The sequence below is a fragment of the Pongo abelii genome, chromosome 4 (assembly GCF_028885655.2).
Source record: "Pongo abelii isolate AG06213 chromosome 4, NHGRI_mPonAbe1-v2.0_pri, whole genome shotgun sequence".
Lineage (NCBI taxonomy): Eukaryota > Metazoa > Chordata > Mammalia > Primates > Hominidae > Pongo > Pongo abelii.
The window spans coordinates 127,274,585-127,302,471 of record NC_071989.2 but is presented as its reverse complement, the minus strand read 5'-3'; the positions used below and the strand labels follow the sequence as shown (position 1 = coordinate 127,302,471).

General features: G+C 38.4%; 1 protein-coding gene across 10 annotated transcripts in view; it reads right to left on the bottom strand.

Annotated features, from left to right (window-relative positions):
- The window catches only part of DMXL1 (Dmx like 1), a 196,632-nt gene that overhangs the window by 164,118 nt on the left and 4,627 nt on the right, over window positions 1–27,887 (bottom strand). For 9 of the 10 annotated variants that reach the window (XM_054555852.2, XM_054555854.2, XM_054555853.2 and 6 more), the window contains 2 exons: window positions 5,385–5,510; window positions 1,832–1,903 (listed from right to left, as the gene is read on the bottom strand). In XM_054555852.2, coding sequence (XP_054411827.1) covers window positions 1,832–1,903; window positions 5,385–5,510 — 198 coding nt within the window. Of the gene's footprint in view, window positions 1–1,831; window positions 1,904–2,843; window positions 2,945–5,384; window positions 5,512–27,887 lie in introns of those variants that run through there. The other variant, XM_054555858.2, reaches the window with a different exon arrangement.

The following is a 27,887-nucleotide window of genomic DNA, read 5'->3' as shown; positions in this document are numbered from 1 at the left end:
TATCCTTCCCAATAAAGGCATTTTAACATAACATACTGATTTTCAAAAGCTACTTATTTTATTTAATAAATATTTATTGAGTATTGAAATACACTGTTCTGGGCTGGGTGGGGTAATCACCTTAAAAAATTCTTTTTAGTACTGCCAATTACTAATTCTTAAGGCTTTAAGAGGCTCAAATATTGGATTCACTAGGCAATCTATAAAAACAAATAGAAATCAGAAGTGTGAACACTATTTCCATGAAATTTAAAGATAAAAATTAACTCAGAAAGTAGTTTTCATTAACACAAGGTAACGAAAGAACACTCACACCTACGAATCAATACAGATGGTTTTACTCTTAGTTCTGTGGCTTAACAGCTGCTTCACTGGTCAAGTCACTATATTCTTTGAGCCTACTCCACTGCCTTATTCGTAAAAAGAAGAAATAATAGCTGCACAAACTAGGTTTGAAGTAATTTGTAAAATACTAATGAGCTAAGTGAAGATGACATGAAAACTATCGAAAGATATATAAAGGTATGTCTGCTATTAAAACAGTTTAGTCCTTTATAATTAATACATTCCTAAACCGTCTTTGACATGTTAGCCTAATAATATTCCCATCAAGACTGAACAGATATTAATCAATTTGAGAGTTAAGCAAAGAATTTCATAAGGCTGACTTACCTAAGACCAACTAGCTAGATAGACCCAGAAATAGAAACCAGTCCTATGACTCCCAATACACTGCTCTTTTTTAAAAAAAAAAAAAAAATCTTTTAATTTTAGGTTTGGGAGTACATGTGAAGGTTTGTTACATAAGTAAATTTGTGTCAAGGGATTTTCTTATACAGATTATTTCATCACCCAGGTATTAAGCCCAGTACCCAATAGTTATCTTTTCTGCTCCCCTCCCTCCTGCCACACTCCACCCTCAAGTAGACCTCAGTGTCTGTTGTTTCCTTCTTTGTGTTCATAATTTCTCATCATTTAGCTCCCTTACAGTGCTCTTTCAATGACACTATACTTATCTTCTTTCAGATGGTTTGTTTTTATTTTTATTTTAGAGACAGGGTCTCTCTGTGTCACCCTGGCTGGAATGCAGTGGTGCGAACATTGCTCACCGCAACCTCAAATTTTTGGGCTCAAATGATCCTCCTGTCTCAGCCTCCTGAGCAGCTGAGACTGTAGCCATGTGCCACCATACCTGGCTAAACTTTTTTTAAAATCTTGCCCAGGCTGGTTTCAAACTCCTGGCCTTATACAATCCTCCTGCCTCAGCCTCCCAAATAGAGAGGATTACAGGCACGAGCATTAAAGAACCTATAAAATCTGCTAACATGATCCGAATATTTATAAACTATTGGGTAACCAGTTTTCAGAACTATTTCTGAGTACAGCTTCCTTATTAAGAAAAACATTCATTGACCTGTTAACGACTGTATTACATGATCTAAATAATGCAAGAAAGTTAAGCCCTGAAGAGGCAGAAAACCTGTATAAAGGTAGATTATGAAACAAAGGAAAAAGTACCACATATGGCTGGACAACGGTATTTGATACTAGCAATAAAGTAGTGCCAAACTTTAGGTTACTGACTTGAAATATTATAAAATTAAAAATGTCAGAAATAAAATAATAAAGCATTTCAACAATTCATTGGCACAATTTATTTGAGTTCTATTCCAATGAAAAATTTATTTTTAATATCAAAATGGAATTTAACATGTGGGTTCAATTACAGTATATAAGTTATACCGATCTACTCGATGATCACTCTGATTTTACACTCTTTCAATACCTAAAACATTTCAATTCCTAAAAGAAGAAATCATAAATTACTGACCAAATTTTTCTTTTGTTTCGGTAGGTTAACTGGTTCAAAAATGGAGATAACATTTCCATAAGATGCTGCAATCTTTTAAAAAGAAAAAAGGAACTTATTAGGGATATGTTAACTTACTTATGAATCAAAAAAAGCAAAGAAATGAATACTCTAACTTTAAATATGCCAATACACACAATTTCATTCACTGATGCTTAAGAATGTCAGTTTTGAAGACTATCACATCTGCATTAGACTCCTAGAACTGCTACTTACTACGTAACTAGCCACTTAATCTCTCCAAACGTTAGTTTCCATAACAGTGTTCATAATATGTACAATACTATCTTCCTAACAGCATTATTTTGAGGGTTGAAATAACATTTGTAAAACACCTAGCATATAAGTGACAAACAATATGCACAGTAAATGTTAATTGTCGTCATCTATCCTCTAAATTGACAATTCTGTCAGTGTACATTAACTTTTCAAAAATATAACTTAGTTCTATTCCTCTGGAAACTCCCTGAGTACATTTTAAAACATATTCTACTTTATCCTTTGAATTTACTTTTTAAAGTGATGGATCATAACCTTTCCTGGCTCTGTTTTATAAGGTAACTACTACTATAACTTGAGTGAGTCTCATATAAAGAACATCAAAATATTGGAAATCAAACACAGAGAGAGATTAAATGAATGAATCAGGGATAGAAAAAAGAACATATGATCTAGTAAAGAGAAGGTAAGAAATGAGGACACAACAAACATGGAGAAAAAACTGTGAATGGATATTTTAAGCGTTCTGAGTTCTTAGGATATAGATATCACTTGTGCTGCATTGATCTGGAGGAAGTGTTTAGTTTGGGCCTTTAATTATGGGTGGGATTTCAAAAAGCAGTGAGTATTCAACTTTATAAATAGGGCATAGTATGAAAACAGGTGTAAAGATTAAAAGAGGCAATGTATGTTTAGAGGTGAATGACCACCATCCCACCAAGAAGAGAGTGCTCCTTATAACAGAATAGTGTACCTGAGACTAAAAAGGCAGATCTGAGCCAGGTTGTAAAAGGCCTCACACCAAGGTGAACAATTTGAACTTTTCCAACGTAATGGGCTAAGAATACTTTGAAGCTGATGAATAAAAGGATAAATGAGGATTATTTTCTCAGAAAAATGAATTAGGTGGTAGTACAGTACAAAGAAAAAAACAGTAATAATAAAAATACAGGTGCCTATGATGTTAACATTTCCTTCTTTTTTTTTTTTTTGAGACGGAGTCTCACACTGTTACCCAGGTTGAAGTGCAGTGGCACAATCTCAGCTCACTGCAACCTCTGCCTTCCGGGTTCAAGTGATTCTCCGCCTCAGCCTCCTGAGTAGCTGAGATTACAGGCGCCCGCCACCACACCCAGCTAATTTTTTTTTGTATTTTTTAGTAGAGACGGGGTTTCTCTATTTTGGCCAGAATGGTCTTGAACTCCTGACCTCATGATCCACCTGCCTCGGCTTCCCAAAGAACATTTCCTTTTTAAATGTAAACAGTCAGAAGTCCCCAGGTACCAGAACCTGCCAATTTTCTTCCTGATACTTTAAGGAACCACTATGATAATACTGATATCTGTAAACGAAGAAAATATTTCTTCATTAGAATGATTATAAAACCAAATGAGTTCTTAATTCCTCTTTTTGTTTTTCTTTGTAGAGATGGGGTCTTGCTTTGTCACCCAGGCTGCAGTGCAGTGGTGCCATCAGAGCTGACTGCAGCCTGGAACTCCTGGGCTCAAGTGATTCTCCCGCCTCAGCTCCCCGGGTAGCTAGGACTACAGGAGCATACCACCACGTCTGGCTATTTACTTCTTATTTTTATTTTTGTAGAGACAGAGTTGCCCCAGGCTGGTCTCAAACTCCTGGTCTCAAGCGATTTGCCCACCTTGACCCTCCTAAAGCTCTGGGATTACAGGCATGAGCCACCACACCTGGCCATGATTTCTTCATTCTAACCTGGACTGTCATATAGTCTATCACAAAAAGATAGCTCATATTGGAAAGTATTAAATTAGATTTTTAACATTAACCAGCTCCATGTGAGCCTAGATGGTATTAAGCAAGTTTTTATACAGTTAAGAAAGATTACAGAACAAAAGAGCTAGGAGATCAAACAAACATGAAGAGAATGAAAATAAAAATTTCAAGGATAGGCTGGGCGCAGTGGCTCACGTAATCCCAGCACTTTGGGAGGCCGAGGAGGGCGAATCACAAGGTCAGGAGATTGAAACCAGACTTACCAACATAATGAAACCCCGTTTCTATTAAAAATACAAAAATTAGCCGGGTATGATGGTGGGCACCTGTAATTCCAGCTATTTGGGAGGCTGAGGCAGGAGAATTGTTTGAACCCGGAAGCCAGAGGCTGCAGTGAGCCGAGATTGCACTACTGCACTCCAGCCTGGGCAACAGAGCGAGACTCCATCTGAAAAACAAAAAACAAAACAAACAAACAAAAAACAAAAAAAAAAAATCTCAAGGATTTTCAGCATTCCATAATAAAGATCATTTTTGTTGTATAGTGAGAAGTCATAAAAGGCCACAACAAAAGATAGGGGACACTTGTAACTATATTAAAGGGAAGGACTACCATGTAACAAAAAGAACAGTAGTCCAACAAATATGTGAAGATTCAGAAAACAGAAACTCTTTTTATAATTAATAGCTTTAAGTCCCAGGTGGCAACTTTTAATCCTAGAAAGTTTACCTCAAATGAAGATTAGATTTAAAAACAAATGATTGGGTCCATGGACTCTTAATATGACCATTTTGATTGCTTACACAAAATGTTCTAGTGGAATCATATATTTGCGAAGTTCAGTCCAGTCTAGCTACAACTGTATATAGGCCTTACCATCTACGCCTATATGGAGTTATTTTAAGCTATATATTATGCTGCCTTGCCTAGTAGTATGACTTTCTCATTTTGGTACTACAGGAACTGTATTTAACCTGATCTAGAAGAATTTTATACTTTGTTTCTTTTGTTTATGTTGTTGCTATTTTACTTTCAAGGTTACCTTTCTACTTTTCATATGCAAATAGAAGTCCAGATAAAGTTTTTCACTTTTCTTATGGGCTTAGAATATTATAAACTCTCGAAGAGTTTTTCATTTCCACAAAAAGTTACACAGCCCTTGTTACACAGAAGTTACAAGGAGATAACTACCTGTTTACAGACAAAAAAAAAAATACTCTAAATCATTTCCTTTAGTTTATTTGTAAATATTGAAGATTTACTGTTACTCCTTTTCCCCAATCCAATCACCTTTTAAATATGTAAGCTTTAGACTCATTCTATATCAGTAAGTATTATATTTCTTTCTCAGAGAAGATGATGCTATAACTTAAAATTATATAAGAATAGAATTTCTGGCACTCTACAGAATGCATCTTAGAGAGCCAAAAATTTTTCTAGCTACACTATCTTTGAAACAAAGCCAATTCAATAGGAAATACACACTTCAGAGATTATCCTGACAAAAACCATATTCCAAACAAATTTGTATATTAGAAGATTACAAACCTTGCCTTGTTGCATTGAACAGTCTACACATCCCACTTGAATATTTCCATGTTTAGCTCCTGGGATTATCTGTAATCTTTCAAAATCGCTTCCCAGTATTACAATGTCACATCCAGATGCATAAGCCTAAAAAAAAAAAAAAATAAAAATTATATAAGTGTCAAGGAAACATTTACTATGTAGAATACTAGTATTAACTATCATGTTTTAAGGCAGGGAGAATAAATGTTTTAAAAGACCAATTTTAGGTGTTTTCTTAAAAAAAAAAATCTACATTTGGCACTATTTCCCTTACCTCCCCATACATAGCCTATTAGCAAATTCTGTCAGTCCTTTCTGCAAAATATGCATCAACTCTGAACTCTGTCCACTTTTTTCTTTTTTCTTTTTTCTTTTTTTTTTTTTTTTGAGACGGAGTCTCGATCTGTCGCCCAGGCTGGAGTGCAGTGGCGCGATCTCGCCTCACTCCAAGTTCCGCCTCCCAGGTTCATGCCATTCTCCTGCCTCAGCTTCCCGAGTAGCTGGGACTACAGGCGCCCGCCACCACACCCAGCTAATTTTTTGTATTTTTAGTAGAGACGGGGTTTCACTGTGTTAGCCAGGATGGTCTCGATCTCCTGACCTCGTGATCCGCCTGCCTCGGCCTTCCAAAGTGCTGGGATCACAGGTGTGAGCCACCACGCCCGGCCCACTTTTTTCATCTCCAGTGAATGCTACCACCCTTGTCTAAACTGAACCATGATTATCTCTCTCCTATTCTACTAATAGCAAACTTCCATTCTTGCCTCCCTCTAATGCATTTCCACGAAGAGTGATATTTGAAAAATGTTTATTGCACCAAGTAATTTTCCTGCTTAAACCCCTCAACAGTTTTCCACTGCACTTGGAATAAAATCTCAACACCTTACCATGGTCAATATCCTAAATGGTGGTCCTTCTATAAACCCATCTCAGGCTATTCTTTCCTTCTCTCAGTTGGCTCTTGTTTCTGTTCCTTTTTACATCTCAAGGTGTTTATCTGCCTTTTATCTGCCTGGTCTTTTCTAGTTAGCTGCTTTCCAACATTCAGGCCACAATTCCCAACCCCTATCTCTCCCATTACTTTCTATCACATTACTGTTTATTTTCTTCACGGCATATATCACAATTTTTAAATGTCTTGTTTATTTTCCATATCTATTATTAAAAGTTGAATTCCAAAAAGGAAGGATTCAAGTTTATCTTGTTCTCTACTCTAGTCCTCAATTCTAACACAAGGGCCTAGAATGCAGCTAATAATTTATAAATGGAATAAATGAAGCATTTAATTTCACAAAAACAGTCACCACAACAAAAGAAAGTATACATAGTTCAAGACTTGTTGGCAATCATTTCATAGCTCTTTTTCAATTTTACAACAGTTAGCATAACTCTCCCAACTAGAACTCTTCTTTTGTGTGTCCTTTTCCCTACCACCTTCTTTGATCACAGGAGTTTTTTCCATTACAGGGTACATGGTTGTTCTCCTAGGATTCATAGTATAGACTGGCACACATTACAACAATAACACATCTAACACAAACTGTTTTCCAACCTGAGTTCATGAAGTTTTTATCAACTCTCTACTTGCTCCTCATTTTTGTGAAAGCACATATATTTAAAAATTATACTTCAGGCTGGGCGTGGTGGCTCATGCCTGTAATCCCAGCACTCTGGCAAGCTGAGGCAGGTGGATCACCTGAGGTCTGGAGTTCAAGACCAGCCTCACCAACATGCAGAAACCCCGTCTCTACTAAAAATACAAAATTAGCCGGGCATGGTCATGCATGCCTGTAATCTCAGCTACTTGGGAGGCTGAGGCAGGAGAATCACTTGAACCTGGGAGGTGGAGGTTGCAGCAAGCTGAGATCGCGCCATTGCACTCCAGCCTACGCAACAAGAGCAAAACTCCGTCTCAAAAAAAAAAAAAAAATTATACTTCATATATACCTTATCTTAATTCCTACCAAAACCAAAATTATTCTGTATACTCTATCAAAAAATATTAAAAATGGGACTTGAGAGAACATACAAATGAATGTGCTATATGGAAAAGAAAATCAAGGCCCAAATAAGTTGATAACGTCTTAGTGGCAGAGTGGGGCTTCAGAACCTGATCTCTTGATTCTTGGTCTCCTGCTATTTCCATGGTACCAACAGGGCCTTCCCTAGTTAACATGCTTGCCTGGAATTTTACCTAAAAATAAGAAAGAATAATCAAGTATGATTCCACTAGTTTCACAAAGTGAAAAGAACTGCCTCAAACAAACAAAAAAAATCACATGATGATCTCCTCTCCTATATAAATATCCATGATGGGATCATAAGGCTTGTCATAAGACCATTAGCAAGAATAAATTCCAAAGGCTAATTTTAAGAGAAGTTGTCTTTCAAATAATTTAGAAACTAATTTTTCTCCTTGATATTAAATTTTGAGAATACTGATTGTCACTGTTTCTCAAAATATTGTGTTGAATTTTACTTGTTTACAATTTAGATTTGCTCCCTTCTAAACAACATTTTCAGTTTCCTTTCAGTGGAATAAAAAACTCTTATCTTCATAACTTCACCTTTGTTATACCTGAAATTATCTACCTAATTTCAGATATTACGTTGCAAGTATTTTGTCAAACATGACCCAAAATTTTCCCACATCAAGTCTATATTAATTTTGAAGCCCACACAAATTACTATTTAATACAAATATTACACTTGCAGAGTTGAGAAATGTAAAGTAATCCCAGAAATAAACACTTAGTACTATACAGAGGAAAATACCAACTCATAACACAATTACCACTTCATCATTCAATGACTTATCTAGTTCTGAATTACCCTTGTTCTTTTGCTGCTGCTGCATCATACTACTACTATTCGACTTTTTCTCAGCGATGGTACTAGAAGTTACAAAGCTGTCTCTGTAGTCTCGGTAAATTTTAAATCAAATAAAATTATGGAACTTGGCTGAGCATGGTGGCTCACACCTGTAACCCCAGAACCCTGGGAGGCCAAGACAGGTGAGTCGCTTGGGTCCAGGAGTTAAAGACTAGCTTAGGCAACATGGCGAAACCAGCTCTACGGAAAACACAAAAAATTAGCTGGTTGCAGTGGCGCACACCTGTAGTCCCAGCTACCCAAAAGGCTGAGGTGAGAGGATAATCTGAGCCCAGAAGGTCAAGGCTGTGGTGAGCATCACTACATTCCAGCCCAGGCAACAGAGTGAGACCTTGTCTAAAAATAAAAAATAAAAAATAAAAAAAGATTGTGCAAGTCTGCAGTTACTTCCTCTACTGAAGACTTGAACCCCTCAAAGTAATTTGTGAAGGTTGAAATCAACTTCTTCCAAACTCTTGGTAGTGTTGATATTTTGACCTCCTCCTATGAATTGCAAATGTCCCTAATGGCATCTAGAATGGTGAAGCCTTTCCAGAAGGTTTTCAATTTACTTTGTCCAGATCCATCGGAGGAATCATTATCTATAGCAGCTATAGCCTTATGAAATGTATTTCTTAAATAAGACTTTAAAAATTGGAAGCATTTCTTGGTTCATGGACTACAGAATGAATGTTTTAGCAAGCATAAAAACTACATTAATCTCCTTGTACACGTGCATCAGAGCACAGGTCATTGTCAATGAACAGCAATATTTTGAAAGGAAATCTTTTTTCTCAGCAGTAGGTCTCAACAGCGGGCTGGACATATTTAGTAAACTGTGCTGTAAACATAGGTGCTATCATCCGGGCTTTGTTGTTCCACTTGTAGAGCACAGGCAGACTAGGTTTAGCATAATTCTTAAAGACTCTAGGATTCTCAGAATGATAAATGGGCATGGGCTTCAACTTAAAGTTACCAACTGCATTAGCCCCTAACAAGAGTCAGCCTGTCCTTTGAAGCTTTGAAGCCAGGTATTGACCTCTCCTCTCTAGCTATGAAAGGCCTAGATGGCATCTTCTTCCAACAGAAGGCTGTTCCATCTACTTTAAAATATGTTCTTTCGCATAGCCACCTTCATCAATTATCTCAGCTAGATCTTCTGGATAACATGCTGAAGCTTCTACATCACTCAGTGCTTGCTGCTTTACCTTGCACTTACAGGTTATAAAGATGACTTCTTTCCTTAAACCTCATGAACCAACCTCTGCTGGCTTCAAACTTTAATTTTGCAGCTTCCTCACTTCTCCCAGCCTTCAAGGAATTGAGAAGAGTTAGGGCCTTGCTCTGGATTAGGCTTTGGCTTAAAGGAATGTTGTGGCTGGTCTGATCTTCTAGCCAGACCACTCAAACTTTCTCCATATAAGCAAGAATGCTATTTTGCTTCCTTATCATTCATGTGTTCAATGGAGCAGAACTTTTATTAATAGTTTCCTTTGGAATTTGCCCTTTGCATTTACAACAGCTAACCAGCACAATAGGCCTAGCTTTTGGCCCATCTTGACACACGCTCCTCACTAAACTTAATCATTTCTAGCTTTTGATTTAAAGAAAGAGATGTGCAACTCTTCCTTTTACCTGAACACTTAAAAGACACTGTAGGGTTGTAACTATTCTAATTTCTATATCATTGTGTCTCAGTGAATAGGGAGGTCTGAGCAGAAAAGAGATATGAGAGAAAAGCCAATTGGTGGTGTAGTCACAATACACAAAACATTTATTAAGTTTACTGTCCTACAGGAGTGCAGTTCATTGGCACTCCACAACCATTACAATAGTAACAAAGATCACTGATCACCATAACAGATATAATAATAATTTTAAAAGGGGCCAGGCATGGTGGCTTACACCTGTAATCCCAGCACTTTGGGAGGCCAAGGAAGGCAGATCACTTGAGGTCAGGAGCTCAAGACCAGTCTGGCCAACATGGTGAAATCCAGTCTTTACTAAAAATAGGAAAATTAGTTTTTCAGTAAAGAAAGCCTCATAACTCCCTAATTTTTACAACCACTCCTGTAGACATTCAACCCCAAATTGAAGGATTCAGTGAACGAACTCCTGAGACACCCACATTTCAAAATGTGCAACTCGCCCTTAATTTGAAAAGTTAGGGATAAACCATTGAGCAAGGCCAACTAAGAAGCTGAAGTTCAAACACATAGAAACATGAGAGAAAATGCAAAACAAACAGAAAAGAGCTTCCAACAGCTCTTAGCACACAGTATAATTAGACCAGCTCCAGCACAACTGGCCACAACCTGCAGTCAGAATTAATCCAAAACCAAATTCCTTATCTCCCCACATAAGTCACTATTTCTGGGAAAGCCTCCATCATTTTCTCATTAGCATTGGTTGAGAACCTCCAAGCCATCTCTGACACTCTCCCTCAAGCGAGTTTCCCACAGGTGCCAAATCCTACTAATTCTATCTTGAGAACTCCTCTTCCTTTCTCCTGTCCCTGCCCTAGTTACCTCTCACCAGGCCTAGGGCAACAGCCTCTAAACTGGTTTCACTTTCTCTCTCTTCCAACCCCAATACAATTCATACCATGCCGCTGTATCTATACTCTTTATTATTATTATTATTATTATGGTTTTGAAAGCCCACATAATAAAAAATTTACCATCTTAACCATTAAAAAAAAATAAAAAAAATAAAAATAATAAAAATAAAAATAGGAAAATTAGCCAGACATGCTCATTTGAACCCAGGAGGCAGAGGTTGCACTGAACCAAGATCGTGTTGCTGCACTCCAGCCTGGACAACAGAGCAAGACTCTGTTCAAAAATAATAATAATAAAAGTTTGAAATATTTTGAGAATTACCAAAATGTGACACAGAGACACAAAGTGAGCGCATGCAGCTGGAAAAATAGTGCTGACAGATTTGCTCAACAAAGGGTTGCCACAAAACTTCAATTTGTAAAAATCATAATACTTGAAGTACAATAAAGGAAAGAGCAAGAAAACAAGATACGCCTGTATTCAAGAAAACTGAAAACATGTCCACACAAAAACCTGTGCATCAATGCTCATACCAGCATTATTCATAATGGCCACAAAGGGAAACAACTCAAGTGTCCATCAACTGTCAATGGCTAAACAAAATATAGTATATATCCATACAATGGAATATTATTAAGCCATAAAAAGTACTAGTAACTGCTAGAACATGGAAGAACTTTACAAAAGACCACACATTTTATTTCACTTATATGAAATGTCCAGAATAGACAAATCCATAGAGTCAGTAAGGTAGTTGGTGTAAATAAGCAAACGAACAATGTAAGTGGCTGTACGATGGCAGCTGCCAGTGGCCGGGGTAGTGGCAAATAGACAGTGATTGGTAATAGACACGGGATTTCTCTTGGGGGTGAGGAAAATGTTCTATAATCAGATTGTGGTAATACACATTGTTAATAAAAACCACTAAAATTTACACTTTAAAAGGGTGAACTTTATGGTATGTAAATTATATTTCAATAAAGCTGTTATTTAAAAAATAATAATTGTGGCTCCAAAAAGGTGTTTCACTTGCCTCCAAAGAAAATGAAAAACAGATTCATACAACATCGCACCTGTAATCCTGCCTAATCAAGAGGCTAAGGAGAGAAGATTGCTTGAGCCCAGGAGTTTGAGATCAGCCTGGGCAACACAGCAAGACCCTATGTGAAAAAAAAAAGAAAAAGAATTTTTCTTAAATAAAAGAAAAAGAAAACCCAAAACAAATATACAGTGCTGAAAGTATCACCAGAAATAACCCAGAAATCACATATGAAGACAAGACAGTTCCTGGGGCCACAGGAATGAAAAAAGACAATTTTCAGAAACGAAAAAAGACAAAGAGACTTTCACATTCACAATACCCCTCCCCCAATTCTGCCCAGCACCTAGGGCACAGAAAATTTCCCCAAACATTGTTTCTACACTGGAAAAAATGAGATTATGGTGAACAGCCAGCTTCCCCACCATCTTGGGTTCTCTAGCAGGATATCTGTCCCAGCCCTAACCCATAAGAAGCATCACAAGTGCCTAAAGAAACATCTCTGAGGACAGGGAGAAACAAAGAGGGCAGGCAGTATTATTATCTCCATCCCTGAAAATACTGCTCCATAACTCAGCCAAAGGAGATGCCACATGAGAGAGGCTGTTCAGTAGTAACACCACCCTGTAGGAGGTTTGTCCCACAGGTTTCCAGCACATGAACCCTCAGCCAGCATTCCCCCTCTGGTGAGATACCTCCTGTGGGATCTCCTCACTTTAGGAAGGGCAGCCCTTTGATGGTTTACTAGAGCCAGGGTGAACCTGGACTTAAGGCAACACCTGGAGCCTAAAAAGGGGCAGTGGCTTAGCAGTGAAGAATCTCCAAGTAAAGACATCCAATATAAACCAAAACAAGCCAAAGACTAGAATAAATAACTAATCCATAAATGCAAAGACACAGGTGTGCATCCACAGAAACAGCAGGCCAAGCAGAGTGGATCATGCCTGTAATCCCAACACTGGGAGGCCAAAGCAGGAGGATCCCTTGAGCCTAGGAGTTTGAAACCAGGCTGGGCAGCACAGCGAGACTTACCTCTACAAAAAAACAAAAATAAAAACATTAGCTGGGTGTGGTGGCATGTGCCTGTAGTCCCAGCTACTAAGGAGGCTGAGATGGGAGGACAACTTGAGCCTGGTAAATTAAGGCTGCAGTGAGCTGTGATCTCACCACTGCACTCCAGCCTGGGCAACAGAGCAAGACACTGTCAAATAAATAAATAAATAAATAAATAAATGCAGCAAACAGGGAACCATGATCTCACCAAACAAAGCAAGGAACCAGTACCTGACCCTAACCAGTAGGCAATATGTGAGCTCTCTGACCAAGAATTCAAAATAGTTTTAAGGAAACAACTATTCAGTGATCTCTAAGATAACACAAAAAGCAATTCAGAAATTTATCAGAAAAAGTTAATAAACAGATTGAAATATTTTTTAAAAATCAAACAGAAATCTTGGAACTGAGAAATACATTTGCTGAACTGAAAAATTCATTAGAGGCTCTCCATAGAAGAACGGATCAAGCAGAAGAAAGAATCAGTGAGCTCAAAGACAGGCTATTTAAAAACACACATAGGACTGCCGGGCGCGGTAGCTCACGCCTATAATCCCAGCACTTTGGGAGGCCGAGGCGGGCCGATCACAAGGTCAAGAGATCGAGACCACCCTGGCCAACATGGTGAAACCGCGTCTCTACTAAAAATACAAAAAAAATTAGCCGGGCATGGTGGCAGGTGCCGGTAATCCCAGCTACTTGGGAGGCTGAGGCAGGAGAATCGCTTGAACCCGGGAGGCGGAGGTTGCGGTGAGCCAAGATCACGCCATTGCACTCCAGCCTGGGCAAAAAGAGTGAAACTCTGTCTCAAAAAAAACAAACAAAAAAAAACACAGAGGAGAAAAAAACAAAAAAGAAAAGTAATGAAGTTGTCTACGAGATATAAAAAATTACCTCGAAAAATGAAAGCTAAGAATTGGCATTCAAGAGGGATTTGAACAAGAGAAAGCAGAAAGCTTATCCAAAGAAGTAATAGAAAACTTTCCCAAACTTCAGAAAGACATAAATATCCAGGTAGACAAAGGCCAGAAAACCCCAAACAGATTTGACCCAAATAATACTAAACCCAAGTGGCCGGGCACAGTGGCTCACACCTGTAATCCCAGTACTTTGGGAGGTTGAGGCAGGCAAATCACCTGAGGTCAGGAGTTCGAGACCAGCCTGGCCAACATGGTGAAACCCTGTCCCTACTAAAAACACAAAAATTAGCTGGGTGTGGTGGTGGGCGCCTATAATCCCAGCTACTCGGGAGGCTGAGGCAGGAGAATCACTTGAACCCGGGAGGCAGAGGTTGCAGTGAGCTAAGATCTCGCCACTGCATTCCAGCATGGGTGACAAGAGCGAAGTCTTTCTCAAAAAACAAAAAAGAAAAAAAAAAAACTAACCCCAAGCATAAAATAATCAAACTCTCAAAGGTCAAGGACAAAGAGAAAATCCTAAAAGCAGTACAAAATCTGGGTGCAGTGGCTCAAGTCTGTAATCCCAGCACTTTGGGAGGCCAAGGCGGGCAGATCACCTGAGGTCTGGAGTTCAAGACCAGCCTGACCAACCTGGAGAAACCCCATCTCTACTAAAAATACAAAATTAGCCGGGTGTGGTGGCGTATGCCTGTAATCCCAGCTACTCAGGAAAGCTGAGCCAGAAGAATTGCTTGAACCCAGGAGGCGGAGGTTGCGGTGAGCCAAGATTGCGCCATTGCGCACCAGCCTGGGCAACAAGAGTAAAACTCTGTCTCAAAAAAAAAAGGCAGTACCAAAAATGAAGTGGCTGTGCACAAGACTGATGCTGGTAATCCCAGCACTTTGAGAGACCAAGGTGGGTGGATCACTTGAGGCCAGGAGTTTGAGACCAGCCTGGCCAAAATGGCAAAACCCCATCTCTACTAAAAAATACAAAAATGAGCAGGGTGTGGTGGTGCGCGCCTGTAATTCCAGCTACTCAGGAGGCTGAGGCATGAAAATTGCTTGAACTCAGGAGGCGGAGGTTGCAGTGAGCTGAGATCGTGCCACTGCACTCCAGCCTGGGTGATGGAATGAGACTCTGTCTCAAAAAAAAAAAAATATATATGTATATATATATCTAAAGGAGCTCCAATTTGTCTGGCAAAAGATTCATCAAGGGAAACCACATAGGCCAGGAGGGAGCTAGATGACACTTTCAAAATGCTAAAAGACAAAATGTTGTCTTCTATAAATATTGTAGCCAGCAAAGTTATCCTTCAAATATGAAGGAGAGATAAAATATTTCCCAGACAAAGGGTGACGAAACTCACCACCATTAAGACTTGCAAAAATGCTAAAGGGAGTTCTTCAATATGAAACAAAAAAAACCACTAACATGCAAAAAAAAATTGTTTTGGAAGATATAAAACTCAGTGGAAAAATTAAGTCAAAGACAAATCTAAAAGAATACTGTAATTGTGGTGTGTAACCTATTCATAACTCTATTATGAAGCCCAAAAGACAAATCTATCAGAAACAATATCTATAGTAACTTAAGAGATAGGCAATATAAAAACATGCAAATTAAGACAACTGAAAGCCAAAAATGTGAGTATAGAATTTTATTTTTATTTGTTTCTATTCTTTGAGATATAAACTGTCATATCTTTCAGAAAATAATGCACTTCAATAAGATGTTTTATGTGAGCCTCATGGTAGCCACAGTGCCAAAACCAATAATAAATTCTTTAAAAATAAACAGTAACAAAGTAAAACACACTATCAGAGAAGAGCATTTAACCACAAAGGATGACAGTAAGAAAGGAAGAGAGGAGTAGAAAAACAACCAGAAAAACAACAAAATGCTAGAAGTAAATCCTTACTTACCAATAATACTTTTTTAAAGGCAAAACCCACAATTACTTTTGCAGCAACCTAATAACACAATGTAAAGGGGCTTTATTCTCCCATGAGAAGGCACAGAGTGGCTGAATAAATGAAGAAAAAAGAGCCAACTCTATACTGCCCACAAGAAACCCACCTCACCAATAAAAGCATACATAGACTGAAAGTAAAGGGGTGGAAAAAGATATTCCATGCAAATGAAAACCAAAAAATAGCTGGACTAGCTATACTTACATCAGATAAAATACACTACAAATCAAAGACAGAATATAAAGAGACAAAGATTACTATATAATGATAAAACAGTCAATCCAGAAATAGGATAAACAATTATAAATATCTCTATCACCCAACACCAGAGCTCTCAAGCATATAAAGCAAACACTGCTGGGCGTGGTGCCTCATACCTGTAATCCCAGCACTTTGGGAGGCCAAGGCTGGCAGATCACCTGAAGTCAGAAGTTTGAGGCCAGTCTAGCCAACATGGTGAAACCCCATCTCTACTAAAAATACAAAAATTAGCCAGGCATGTTGGGGGTGCCTGTAATTCCAGCTACTCGGGAGACTGAGGCAGGAGAATCGCTTGAACCTGGGAGGCAGAGGGTGCAGTTAGCAGAGATAGCGCCATTGCACTCCAGCCTGGGCAACAGAACGAGACTCTGTCTCAAAAAAATAAATAAATAAATAAAAATAAAGCAAACATGAATAGATCTAAATAGAATGCAATACAATAACGTAGGAGAATTTAACACCCCACTCTCAGTAACAGACAGATCTAACAGAAGAATCAACAAAGAAACATCAGTTAAACGATACACTAGATCTAATAGGCCTGACATTTAAAAAACACCCACCTAACCGCTGCAGAATACACATTATTTTCATCAGCACATAGACTATTCCCAAGAATAGACATATCTGAGGTCACAAAACAAGTCTGAACAATTTTTTTAAGAACAGAAATTATATCAAGTATCTTTTCTCACTACAATGGAGTAAAACTAGAAATCAGTAAGAAAACCCTCGGAAACTTCACAAACATGCTCCTGAATGACCAATGGATCAATAACAAAATTAAGAAGGAAATTAAAACTTTCTTAAAACAAATGAAAATGGGAATATAACATAACAAAATCTATAGGATACAGCAAAAGCAGTAATAAGAAAAGTTGAAAGCAATAAATGCTTACATTAAAAAAATAGAAAAAAGAAAAAAAGTAGAAAGACTTCATATAACCTAATAATGCACCTCAAGGAACTTGAAAAACAAGAACAAATCAAACCCAAATTTGTAGGAAGAAAAAATAAAGATCAAAGCATAAATAAATGAAATAGAGACAAAAAAAGATCAACGAAATGAAACTTTTTTAATGAAAAGTTAAAGAAAATCAACAAACCTTTGGCTTGACTAAGAAAAAAAGAGAAGATCCAAATAAGTAACAAATTAAATAGAAGACATAAGAACCAGATCAAAGAAATAAAAAGAATCCTTATGAACAACTATATAACAGCAAATTCAATAAAATCCAGAAGTGAGTGGATAAATTCCTGGACACATACAACCTACCAAGACTGAACCATAAGGAAACAGAAAACCTCACCAAATCAATAATGAGTAATGAGATGGAAGCCATAATAAAAAGTATCTTATCAAAGAAAAGCTCAGGACCTGATGGCTTCACTGCTGAATTCTATCAAACATTTAAAGAAGAACTAACACCAATTCTACTCAAACTCTTCAAAAAAACTGAAGAGAAAGGAAAACTTCCAAACTCATCCTATGAGACCAGCATTATCCTGACACCAAAACCAGACAAAGCAACAACAACAACAACCAAAAACTACAAGCCCATATAACACATGAAGACAGATACAAAAATTCTCAATAAAATACCTGAAAACCAAATTGAACAACACATTAAAAGATCATTCACCATGATAAAGTGGCATTCATCCCAGGGACACAAGGATGGTTCAACATATGTGATGGTTTGGCTCTGTGTCCCCACCCAAATCTCATCTTGAATTGTACTCCCATAATTTCCATGTGTTGTGGAAGGGACCAGGTGGGAGATAATTGAATCATGGGGGCGGTTTACCCCATACTGTTCTCAACGGTAGTGAATAAGTCTCACGAGATCTGATGGTTTGATAAGGGGAAAACCATTTTGCTTGGCTCTCATTCTCTCTCTTGCCACCGCCATGTGAGATGTGCCTTTCACCTTCGGCCATGATTGTGAGGCCTCCCAGCCATATGGAACTGTAAGTCCAATAAACCTCTTTTGTAACTTGCTCAGTCTTGGGTATGTCTTTATCAGCAGCATGAAAAGAGACTAATACAATATGTAAATCAATAAACGTGATATATCACCTTAACAGAACCAAGAACAAAAACCATATGATAGTTTCAATAGATCCTGGAAAAGCATTTGATAAAATTCAACATCCCTTTATGATAAAAACCCTCAACAAACTGGGCATAGGAGGAACATTCCTCATAATAATAAAGATTATTGATAAAAAACCCACAGCTAATGTCATTCTAAATAGGGAAAAACTGAAGATTTTTCCTCTAAGTTCTGGAACAAGAATGCCCACTTTCACCACTTTTATTCAGTATAGTACTAGAAGTCCCGGTCAGAGCAGTTAAGCAAAAGAAAAAAATAAACGGTAACCAAATTGGAAAGGAAGAAATCAAATTAGCCTTGTTCACAAATGATATGATTGTATACTCAGAACAGCCTTAAGATTGCACCAAAAAAACCTGATAGAACGGATAAACAAATTCAGTAAAATTCCAGGATGCAAAATCAACATACAAAAATCAGCAGCATTTCTATACATCAATGGTGTATAGAATAGCATACACCATTGTATGCTCACCAATGGTGAGCAATTTTACAAAGAAATCAGAAAGCAATCCCATTACAATAGCTACAAAGAACAGAAAAAAATCCAGAATTAATTATTATTATTATTTTATTTATTTATTTATTTATTTTTGAGACAGAGTCTCACTCTGTCGCCCAGGCTGGAGTGCAGTGGTACCAATCTTGGTTCACTGCAGCCTCTGCCTCCCGGGTTCAAGCGATTCTCATGCCTCAGTCTCCCGAGTAGCTAGGACTACAGGTGCACACCACCATGCCTGGCTAATTTTTTTGTATTTTTAATAGAACAGGGTTTCACCGTGCTGGCTAGGGTGATCTTGAACTCTTGGCCTCAAGTGACCTGCCCTCCTCGGCCTCCCAAAGTGACGAGATTACAGGAGTGAGCCCCTGTGACTAGCCAGAATTAATTTAACCAAAGAAGTGAAAGATTTGTACAAGGAAAACTATAAAACTCTGATGAAATAAATTGATGCAGACACACAAAAAATGGAAAGATATTCCATGCTCATGGATTGGAAGAATTAATATTGCTAAAATGACCATACAGAAGACAATTTGAGGATTTTTTTTTTTTTTTTTTTTGAGACGGAGTTTCACTCTTGTTGCCCAGGCTGGAGTGCAATGGTGTGATCTTGGCTCACCACAACCTCCACCTCCCAGGTTCAAGCAATTCTTCTGCCTCAGCCTCCCGAGTAGCTGGGATTACAAGCATGTGCCACCACGCCAGGCTAATTTTGTATTTTTAGTAGAGATGGGGTTTTTCCATGTTGGTCACATGCTGGTCTCAAACTCACAGCCTCAGTTGATCCACCCGCCTCAGCCTCCCAAAGTGCTAGGATTACAAGCGTGAGCCACAGCACCCAGCCAAGGATCGTTTTTTCTATTTCTGTGAAGACTATCTTTGGTATTCTGATACAGATTACATTCTTCAAAGAAATAGAAAAAATGACCGTAAAATTTAGGTGGAGCCACAAACACCCTAAATAGCCAAAACAATTTTAAGCAAAAAGAACGCTTTTGGGGAAAAGGGCAGGCACAATGGCTCACGCCTGAAATCCCAGCATTTTGGGAGGCCGAGGCGGGTGAATCACTTGAGGTCAGGAGTTCAAGACCAGCCTGGCCAACATGGCAAAACCCCATCTCTACTATAAACACAAAAATTAGCCAGGCGTGATGGTGTGCACCTGTAATCCCAGCTACCTGAAGGCTGAGGCAGGAGAATCGCTTGAACCGAGGCGGCAGAGGTTGCAGGGAGCCAAGAACGAGCGACCGCACTCCAGCCTGGGCAACAGCACAAGACTCCGTCTTAAAAAAAAAAGGGAGGTGGAAATATATGAACAAACATTTCTAAAAAGAAGACATACAAATGGCCAACAGGTATATGAAAAAATGTTCAACATCACAAATCATCAGAAAAATGCAAATAAAAACTATAAACGTATATCATCTCACCCCAGTTAAAATGGCTTTTAACAAGAAGACTGGAAATAGCAGATGTTCTCAAAGATGCAGAGAAAGGGGAACCCTGGTACTGTGTTGGCAGGAATGTAAATTAGTAAAACCACTACGGATAACTGTATGCAGGTTCTCAAAAACCTAATAACTGGTCAGGCACGGTGGCTCAGGGCTGTAATGCCAGCACTTTGGGAGGCCAAGGCAGGCAGATCACCTGAGGCCAGGAGTTTGAGACCAACCTGTCTCACATAAAACCCCATCTCTACTAAAAACACAAAAATTAGCCAGGCGTGGTGGCACACACCTGTAATCCCAGCTACTCCGAGGCAGAGGCAGGAGAATCGCTTGAACCCAGGAGACGGAGGTTGCAGTAAGCCAAGGTTGTGTCACTGCACTCCAGCCTGGGCAACAGAGCAAGACTCTATCTCAAAAAAACCAAAAACCTAATAACTGAACAACCGTATGATCCAGCAATTCCATTACTGGGTATATATCCAGAAGAATGAAATTCAATACATCAAAAAGACATCTATGTGCCCATGTTTATTGCAGCACTACTCACAGTACCCAAGATAATAGAATCAACCTAAGTGAGTGCCCATCAATGGATGAAGAAAATGTAGTATATGTACACAATGAAATATTATTCAGCCATTAGAAAGAATGAAATCCTGCCATTTGCAGCAACAAGGATGGAACTACACTTTGGGAAGTCAAGGTGGGCAGATCACTTGAGGCCAGCAGTTTGAGACCAGCCTGGTCAACATGGCGAAACCCATCTCTACTAAAAAATATATATGTGTGTATTTACGAAAATTAGCCAGGCATGGTGGCACATGCCTGTAATCACAGCTACTGGGGAGGCTGAGGCACAAGAATCACCTGAACCTAGGAAGCAGAGGTTGCAGTGAGCCAAGATCATGCCACTGCATTCCAGCCTTTTTGAGACTCTGACAAAAAAAATAAACAAACAATAAAAAGGATGGAACTGGAGGTCATTCTAAGTGACATAAGCCAAGCTCAGAAAGACAAATATATCACATGTTCTCATTCATATGTGGGAGCTACAAAAGTGGATCTCATAGAGAGTAGACTGATGGTTACCAGAGGGCTAAGGAGGTTGGGGGAGATGACGAAGAGAAGTTGAATAATTGGTACTAATAAACGGTTTGATGGAAGTCATAGACCTAGTGTTGGACAGATCACTACTGTAACTGTAGTTTACAATAATCTATTGTATACTTCCAAACAGCTAGACGAATTCGAATAGTTCTAGCATAAACACAAATATTTAAGGTGCTGGATATGCCAAGTACAGTGATTTAATCTTTACAAATTATATGAATGTATTAAATTATCACATTTACTTTGAAAGCATGTACATCTATTATGCATCAATTAAAATATAAAATAAGGCCCGGCATGGCAGCTCACATCTATAAATAATCCCAGCACTCTGGGAGGCCAACGCGGGAGGATTGTTTGAGCCCAGGAGTTCACGACCAGTCTGGGTAATACAGTGAGACCCCACTCTACAAAAAATTTTAAAAATTAGCCAGGCATGGTGGGACGTGCCTGTCGTCCCAGCTACTTGGGACACTGTGGTGGGAGGATCTACTTGAGCCAAGGAGGATGAAACTGCAGTGAGCTGTGTTCACACTATTGCACTCCAACCTGGGCAACAGAGTGAGACCCTGTCTCTAAAAAAATAAAATAAGCCAGGCATGGTGGCACATGTCTGTAGTCCCAGCTACTCAAGAGGCTGAGGTAGCATGACTGTTTAAACTCAAGAGTTTGAGACTGCAGTGAGTCATGACTGCACCACTACACTGCAGCCTGGGAAACACTGTAAGACTCTGTCTCTAAAAAAAATTAAAAATAAATAAAATAAAAATTGATTTTATAAAACATTCTAAGAACATGTATATATGTGTATGTATGTATGTATGTGTGTGTATATATATACACATATATACACATATATACATATATACATATATACACATATACATATACACATATATATACACACATATACATATATACACATATATACATATATACATATACACATATATACATATATACATATATACACATATATATACACACACATATATATATACATGTATATATATATAAAACCTTAAGAAAACTTCCTCTGGGAAATAATTATGACAGTCAGCAGTCAATTCAGACAACAATAAACTTAGGCTCCTGAAGGGCAAGAATCATGTTTATTCATAATGCTTTCTCATATTTTTAGATAGCAGGACCCCAAATGCAGTAAAAACTCAATTTTTATTTCCAAAGGAACTCTTTTCTTAAATCCTTTATAACTTAAGGACAAAAACTACCTTCAAATACACATAAGAACAAAATTCTCCATGCACAGACTCAATTTGTCCTCATTAGTTAAAAGGAAAAGGTTAAGCAAGGGTACCTCTGGTTAAAATTGGTAAAGTCTAAGTTGGTCTTCCATCTTTGTTTCCGCAACTCTATATCTTCTTCACATTAACTTCTCATCTACACTTCTTACATCCAATACTTAGGAGTTCTTATTCCTCCTATAAAAACAAAACTTAACCAGAAGCCAACTATATATACCTGTTAATTGACTTAAGTGTGAAGATGTTTGAGTCAAAGTATGTTCTCAAGCAGTTTTTACACATTAAAATATGTTTTATTTTAAAAAGGTTCTGACTCAGGTAAAGATTTTAGCTACCAATAAACAATGCCTCGCACACATATGGCATCAATAAATGTTAGTTAAATGAATCAAGGAAGAGTGCTATTTCTGTGGGGAGTGAATGGAAAGCTGAAATCACACTTTCTTACCCTAAGGCCTTCCAAGAAGTCACCTTGATTTGACTTTTTGAGGATTTTAAGCTGGGAGTGAAGAAGGGGAGGCAGCCCAAATGCAGCTGTCTTCTTTGCCTTGCCCAGAACAGACAGCTTAGCCCTTGGAGCTCTTCTGACTCCAGCACAGGTTTTCTTTGTCCCATTTGTTCTCATGTATTTACTAGGCCCTACCTTGCCAGCTGTTTGGAATGCAACATGAAGTCACTGCCCCTAGAGGTAGTACAATTCTAGTGGGTAACAACTAAAAAAGGAATTATAAGATAGGCTACAAATAGGAAGATCATCTAGTCTGACTAGGGACATCAAAATCAAGGCTTTAGGAATGAGTTAGCCAGATTTACATCTTTTTTGCATAAGGAGGGGTAATTGAAAAGTTGCCTGAAGACCTTGTGAAATGGCTTGAAAATAAGAAAGCATTTCTTACTGTGTAAATGGAAAGACGTTAGATATAGCTAAAGTTTAGGGAGGCAGCTATCGCAGAGGGGAGGAAAAGTGATTAGAGACTAGAAAAGTACAGTAAAATGCATTGGGAAGAATTCACACTTTATCCTAATTTGCCTTTTAAAATGATTCCCTCTGGCAATATTGTTTAAGCTGAAGACAAGTATGATTAAATACAGGGACACAGGTTAAAAGGCTACTTCAACAGAGTAACTGCACTACTGAAAAGACAAGTGGAAATATATTAAAATTACCCAGAAAACAGAATCTACAGGGCTTGATTGATTGTATAAGAAAAATGTGGGAGGATTAGGTGTTAGTTAAGGATATTTCCACATCTTTGGCTTAAAAAAAAATAGCTGGATAATGGAACCATTCACAGAGATAATGAACACAGGAGGACGAACAAAACAAATTGGGGTGTGGGTTGGAAGGTGCACCAAGGTAGGGGAGTTGACTGAGTATAGAACACTTTATTTTACTTAAATTATTTTTGAGAAGAAGTCTTGCTCTGTCGCCCAGGATGGCGTGCAGTGAGGCAATCTTGGCTCACTGCAACCTCTGCCTCCTAGGTTCAAGCGATTATCCTGCCTCAACCTCCTGAGTAGCTGAGATTATAGGCACCCACCACCACACCTGGCTAATTTTTTGTATTTTTAGTAGAAACAGTGTTTCACCATGTTGGCCAGGCTGGCCTAGAACTCCTGACCTCAAGCAATCCACCCCCTCAGCCTCCCAAAGTGCTGGGATTACAGGCGTGCAGAACATTTTTAAATTGATTATTTGTAGCCACTTCAAGTGGAACAATCCAAGAGGTATTTAAAATTATCAATATGAAGCTCAAGACAGGGATCTCACCATCACAGACTATACACCAGGAGCTGCATGTAGAATGAAACGAGAAGAGGACCAAGGCCTGGTAGGCCTGACGGTCACCAATATTTAAGGGACAGACAACAAAGATATCTTGCAAAGAACATTGAGAATGACTAAGGGGGTGGGGTTGGGGGGCAAGTATGGTATAACTAAGCCAAGGAAAGTGAAGGAGAAAATGATCAACATAACAAATGCCAAAGAGAAAGCAAGGTACAAAGGAGATCTGTTGATTCGAATTAGCATCAATGTGGTTACTGGTGACTAAGGAGAAAAAAGCTACCAAAGTATAGTGAGTTAAGAAGTGAGCAGGACATAAAAGTGGCATCAAATACAGACAACTCAAGGACTTTGAAGTCAAAGATAAAGAGGGATGTGGCAGCAAAGGATTTTATGGTTGGCTGTTTTTCAAGATGAGAGTTTTAAGCATGTCTTAGAACCTCTGGAAAGAAAAAAGTAGAGATAACTTTAGGGCTGAGCTCCCAGAGACAGCCTGAATAGATAAGATCCAGGGCATCAGGAAGACTGATTAACCCTGGACAATTCTGGGGGACATTTGTTTTATTGTACCAGGAGGAGAGAAGGAAAGAATGGATGCTGATGTAAGTGGATTTTTCAGCTTGTAGTCAAAAATGAGGGAGCTGCCATCTGAATGATTCCAGGTGGCAAGTTTATATGAGTTAAGAGAGCATTGGGGTGGGAGGTTTCAGAAGGTACAGGAAAGGAAAAATGAGCAGACTGGTGGGAGGATTCCTGGAAAGCTGTGAGGTCCCATTTGAGGTTGGCAAACATGACTTTATTTTCCACAGGAATTTCTTTACATAGTCTAGTAGTGCTCACGAGATATATAGGAACAAAAAAGAACATGAGACTGATCAAGTGTGTGGAATTTCATCAGACTGGCGCAAACAAAAAGGGTCCAGAGAGTTAAAGGATACTGGCAACAAAGAGTGTTGCTAAATTAACTCATGCTAAATTATATAAATTTTAAAGTTAAAATGTGTAGCAATAACTGTGAAACAACAGGTAATAAGGTCAAGAATTAAAGTCTGATTTCCATAGTTATCTTCATCCTGCAACACAGGCATATGAACACCTTGATCTGAATATCTCACAGACTGGGTGCAGTGGCTCATGCCTGTAATCCCAGCACTTTGAGAGGCCAAGGTGGGAGGATCACTGGAGCCCAGGAGTTTGAGACCAGCCTGGGCAACATAGTGGGACCCCATCTCCGCATAAAATAAAAAATTAGCTGGGCATAGTGTGGCACACACCTGTGGTCCCAGCTACTTGGGAGACTGAAGTGGGAAGACTGATTGAGCCCAGGGGATTGAGGCTGCAGTGAGCCGTGATCCCACAACTGCACTCCAGCCTGGGTGACAGAGCAAGACTCTGTCTCAAAAAAATAAATAAAATAAATATCTCACAAATATGTGCTAAGAACAGAGGCATCAGTGGCTGGACAAATAATTCAAGCTCCAAGTCCATATAAGTGGTCTCATTTCTAAAAGAAAATGACATACTAAATCTCCAGTTTCAATGTTCTCCTTAATACTAGAAAGTTTGTGAAAATAAAAGTGAAAATATGAGCCAGGTGCAGCAGCACAGGCTTGTAGTCCCAGCTACTTGGGAGGCTGAGGCAGTAGGATCACTTGAGGCCAGAAGTCTCAGACTAGCCCTGGCAATACAGCGAGACCTCATCTCTAAAAAATTGTTTTAAATAAATAAATGAAACAGAATGGGCTGTGCATGATTTTAAAATAATCCTTGTACCACTAAATTCTTAAATAAAAAATAATCCGTCTACCTGATTTTAAATAAAAACCTAAAACAGCCCAGGCATGGTGGTTCACACCTGTAATCCCAGCACTTTGGGAGGCTGAGGCAGGTAGACTGCTTGAGCTCAGGAATTTGAGAACAGCCTGGGTTACATGGCGAGAACAGCCTGGGTTACATGGTTACACCTGTAATTACAGGGAGGCTCACCTGAGCCCAGGAGTCCCAAACCAGTCTGGGCAATATAACAAGATTCTGCCTCAAAAAAATAAAATAAAATAGCACTGGGCCTGCTGGTTCACCCCCGTAATCCCAGCACTTTGGGAGGCCAAGATGGGAGGATCACTTGAGGCCAGGAGTTCCTGGTCATGCCCGGTCAATACAGTGAGACCCCCATCTCTTTTTATTTAAAAATGTTTTAATTAAAAAATAATAAAAGATCTGTAATCAGAATAATCTATTACTAACCAATAAAATTAAATTGACAGATGAAAATCCTTCCATTAGGCACATACAACATTAGGTTTATCAACTTTAAGAATAAACACGATGCACAGGAAGAACTGAGTCACATGTGTGCTATCAAGCATATAATCAAAATATAACTTTCAACTTTAAATTTTGGCAGAGAATCTTCTCAAATATTCTAAATTTCAATAAAATTCAAGGCTGTAACAGTCAGTATTCTAATTTTAATCAACAATACCAGGTAAATACCCCCAAAAAATTCCTTTCTGGTATATGTCCTATTTAAATGACATAGATTTTAAGTTTGGCATGCAGCAATTATTAACTTTAAAATATAATAAAGTATTGAGAACTAGTATCATTTCAATGATTTTAAAGGTACTTAAACACTATAAAACTTTATGTTTTAAAACAGGCCAACATATTTTAAAGTCCAATTTAGTACTTGCAATATTATATGCACCACAAACATCTTTCTCTTTCTTCGCATGTGAATAGTAGCAATCTTTCCCCTTCTATATTCTCCCCACCCAAAAAGATTCACATGCCCCCTTTCAAAAAAAAAAAAAAATACCTTCCCATCCTCCCAATTTGGCAATCGTACTTCTACCAATAAAGGTTTCCTTAAAGTGAACAAAACAGGGCTAAACTCAAGGATGCTTATTACAGAAAGCTGAAGACGACGACTACTTATTCAGCCCTATTTCTCTAATGACACTCACATAATTACAGTCTTTTGATGTCTAATCTAGATTCCCTTAGCTAGAAACACTGAGTTTTCTAATACTAAAGGGAAATTGGAGCTATAACATATTTGCTTTCCCTCCCATAGCTAAGATGTTTAAATTCCAAATCAGAGACAGTTAGTCTTATATATTGGCACAATCTTTCTGTCTCTTGGAAATTATCTCCCTTTCCATATCATTCAAATCACAGTTTCAACCTTAAGTATGGATAAACCACAAAAGAAAAAGAAAAAAAAAAGTATCATATCAACAGTATGCATAAAAATAGAATCTAGAAATGTAGATTCTAATTAACTAGTCTTCTTTTTAACTTGTTGCCTTTTAAAAACAGAAAACATTTAATTCTAAAAACAAAAATTGCAGGCTGGACATGGCAGCTCACGTCTGTAATCCCAGCAGCCTGGGAGGCCAAGGCGGGAGGATCACTTGAGCCCAGGAGTTAGACACCAGCCTGGGCAACATAAGGAGACCCCCGTCTCCGTTTTCTGTTTTTTTTTTAAAAGTCCAGATTTCTCACATACTAAGATCAGTAGGAAATTAACAAGGAAAAAGGCATGAAGGAAGCACTCCAGTAAATAAGGAAAAAATAAATAATTTTTGCTT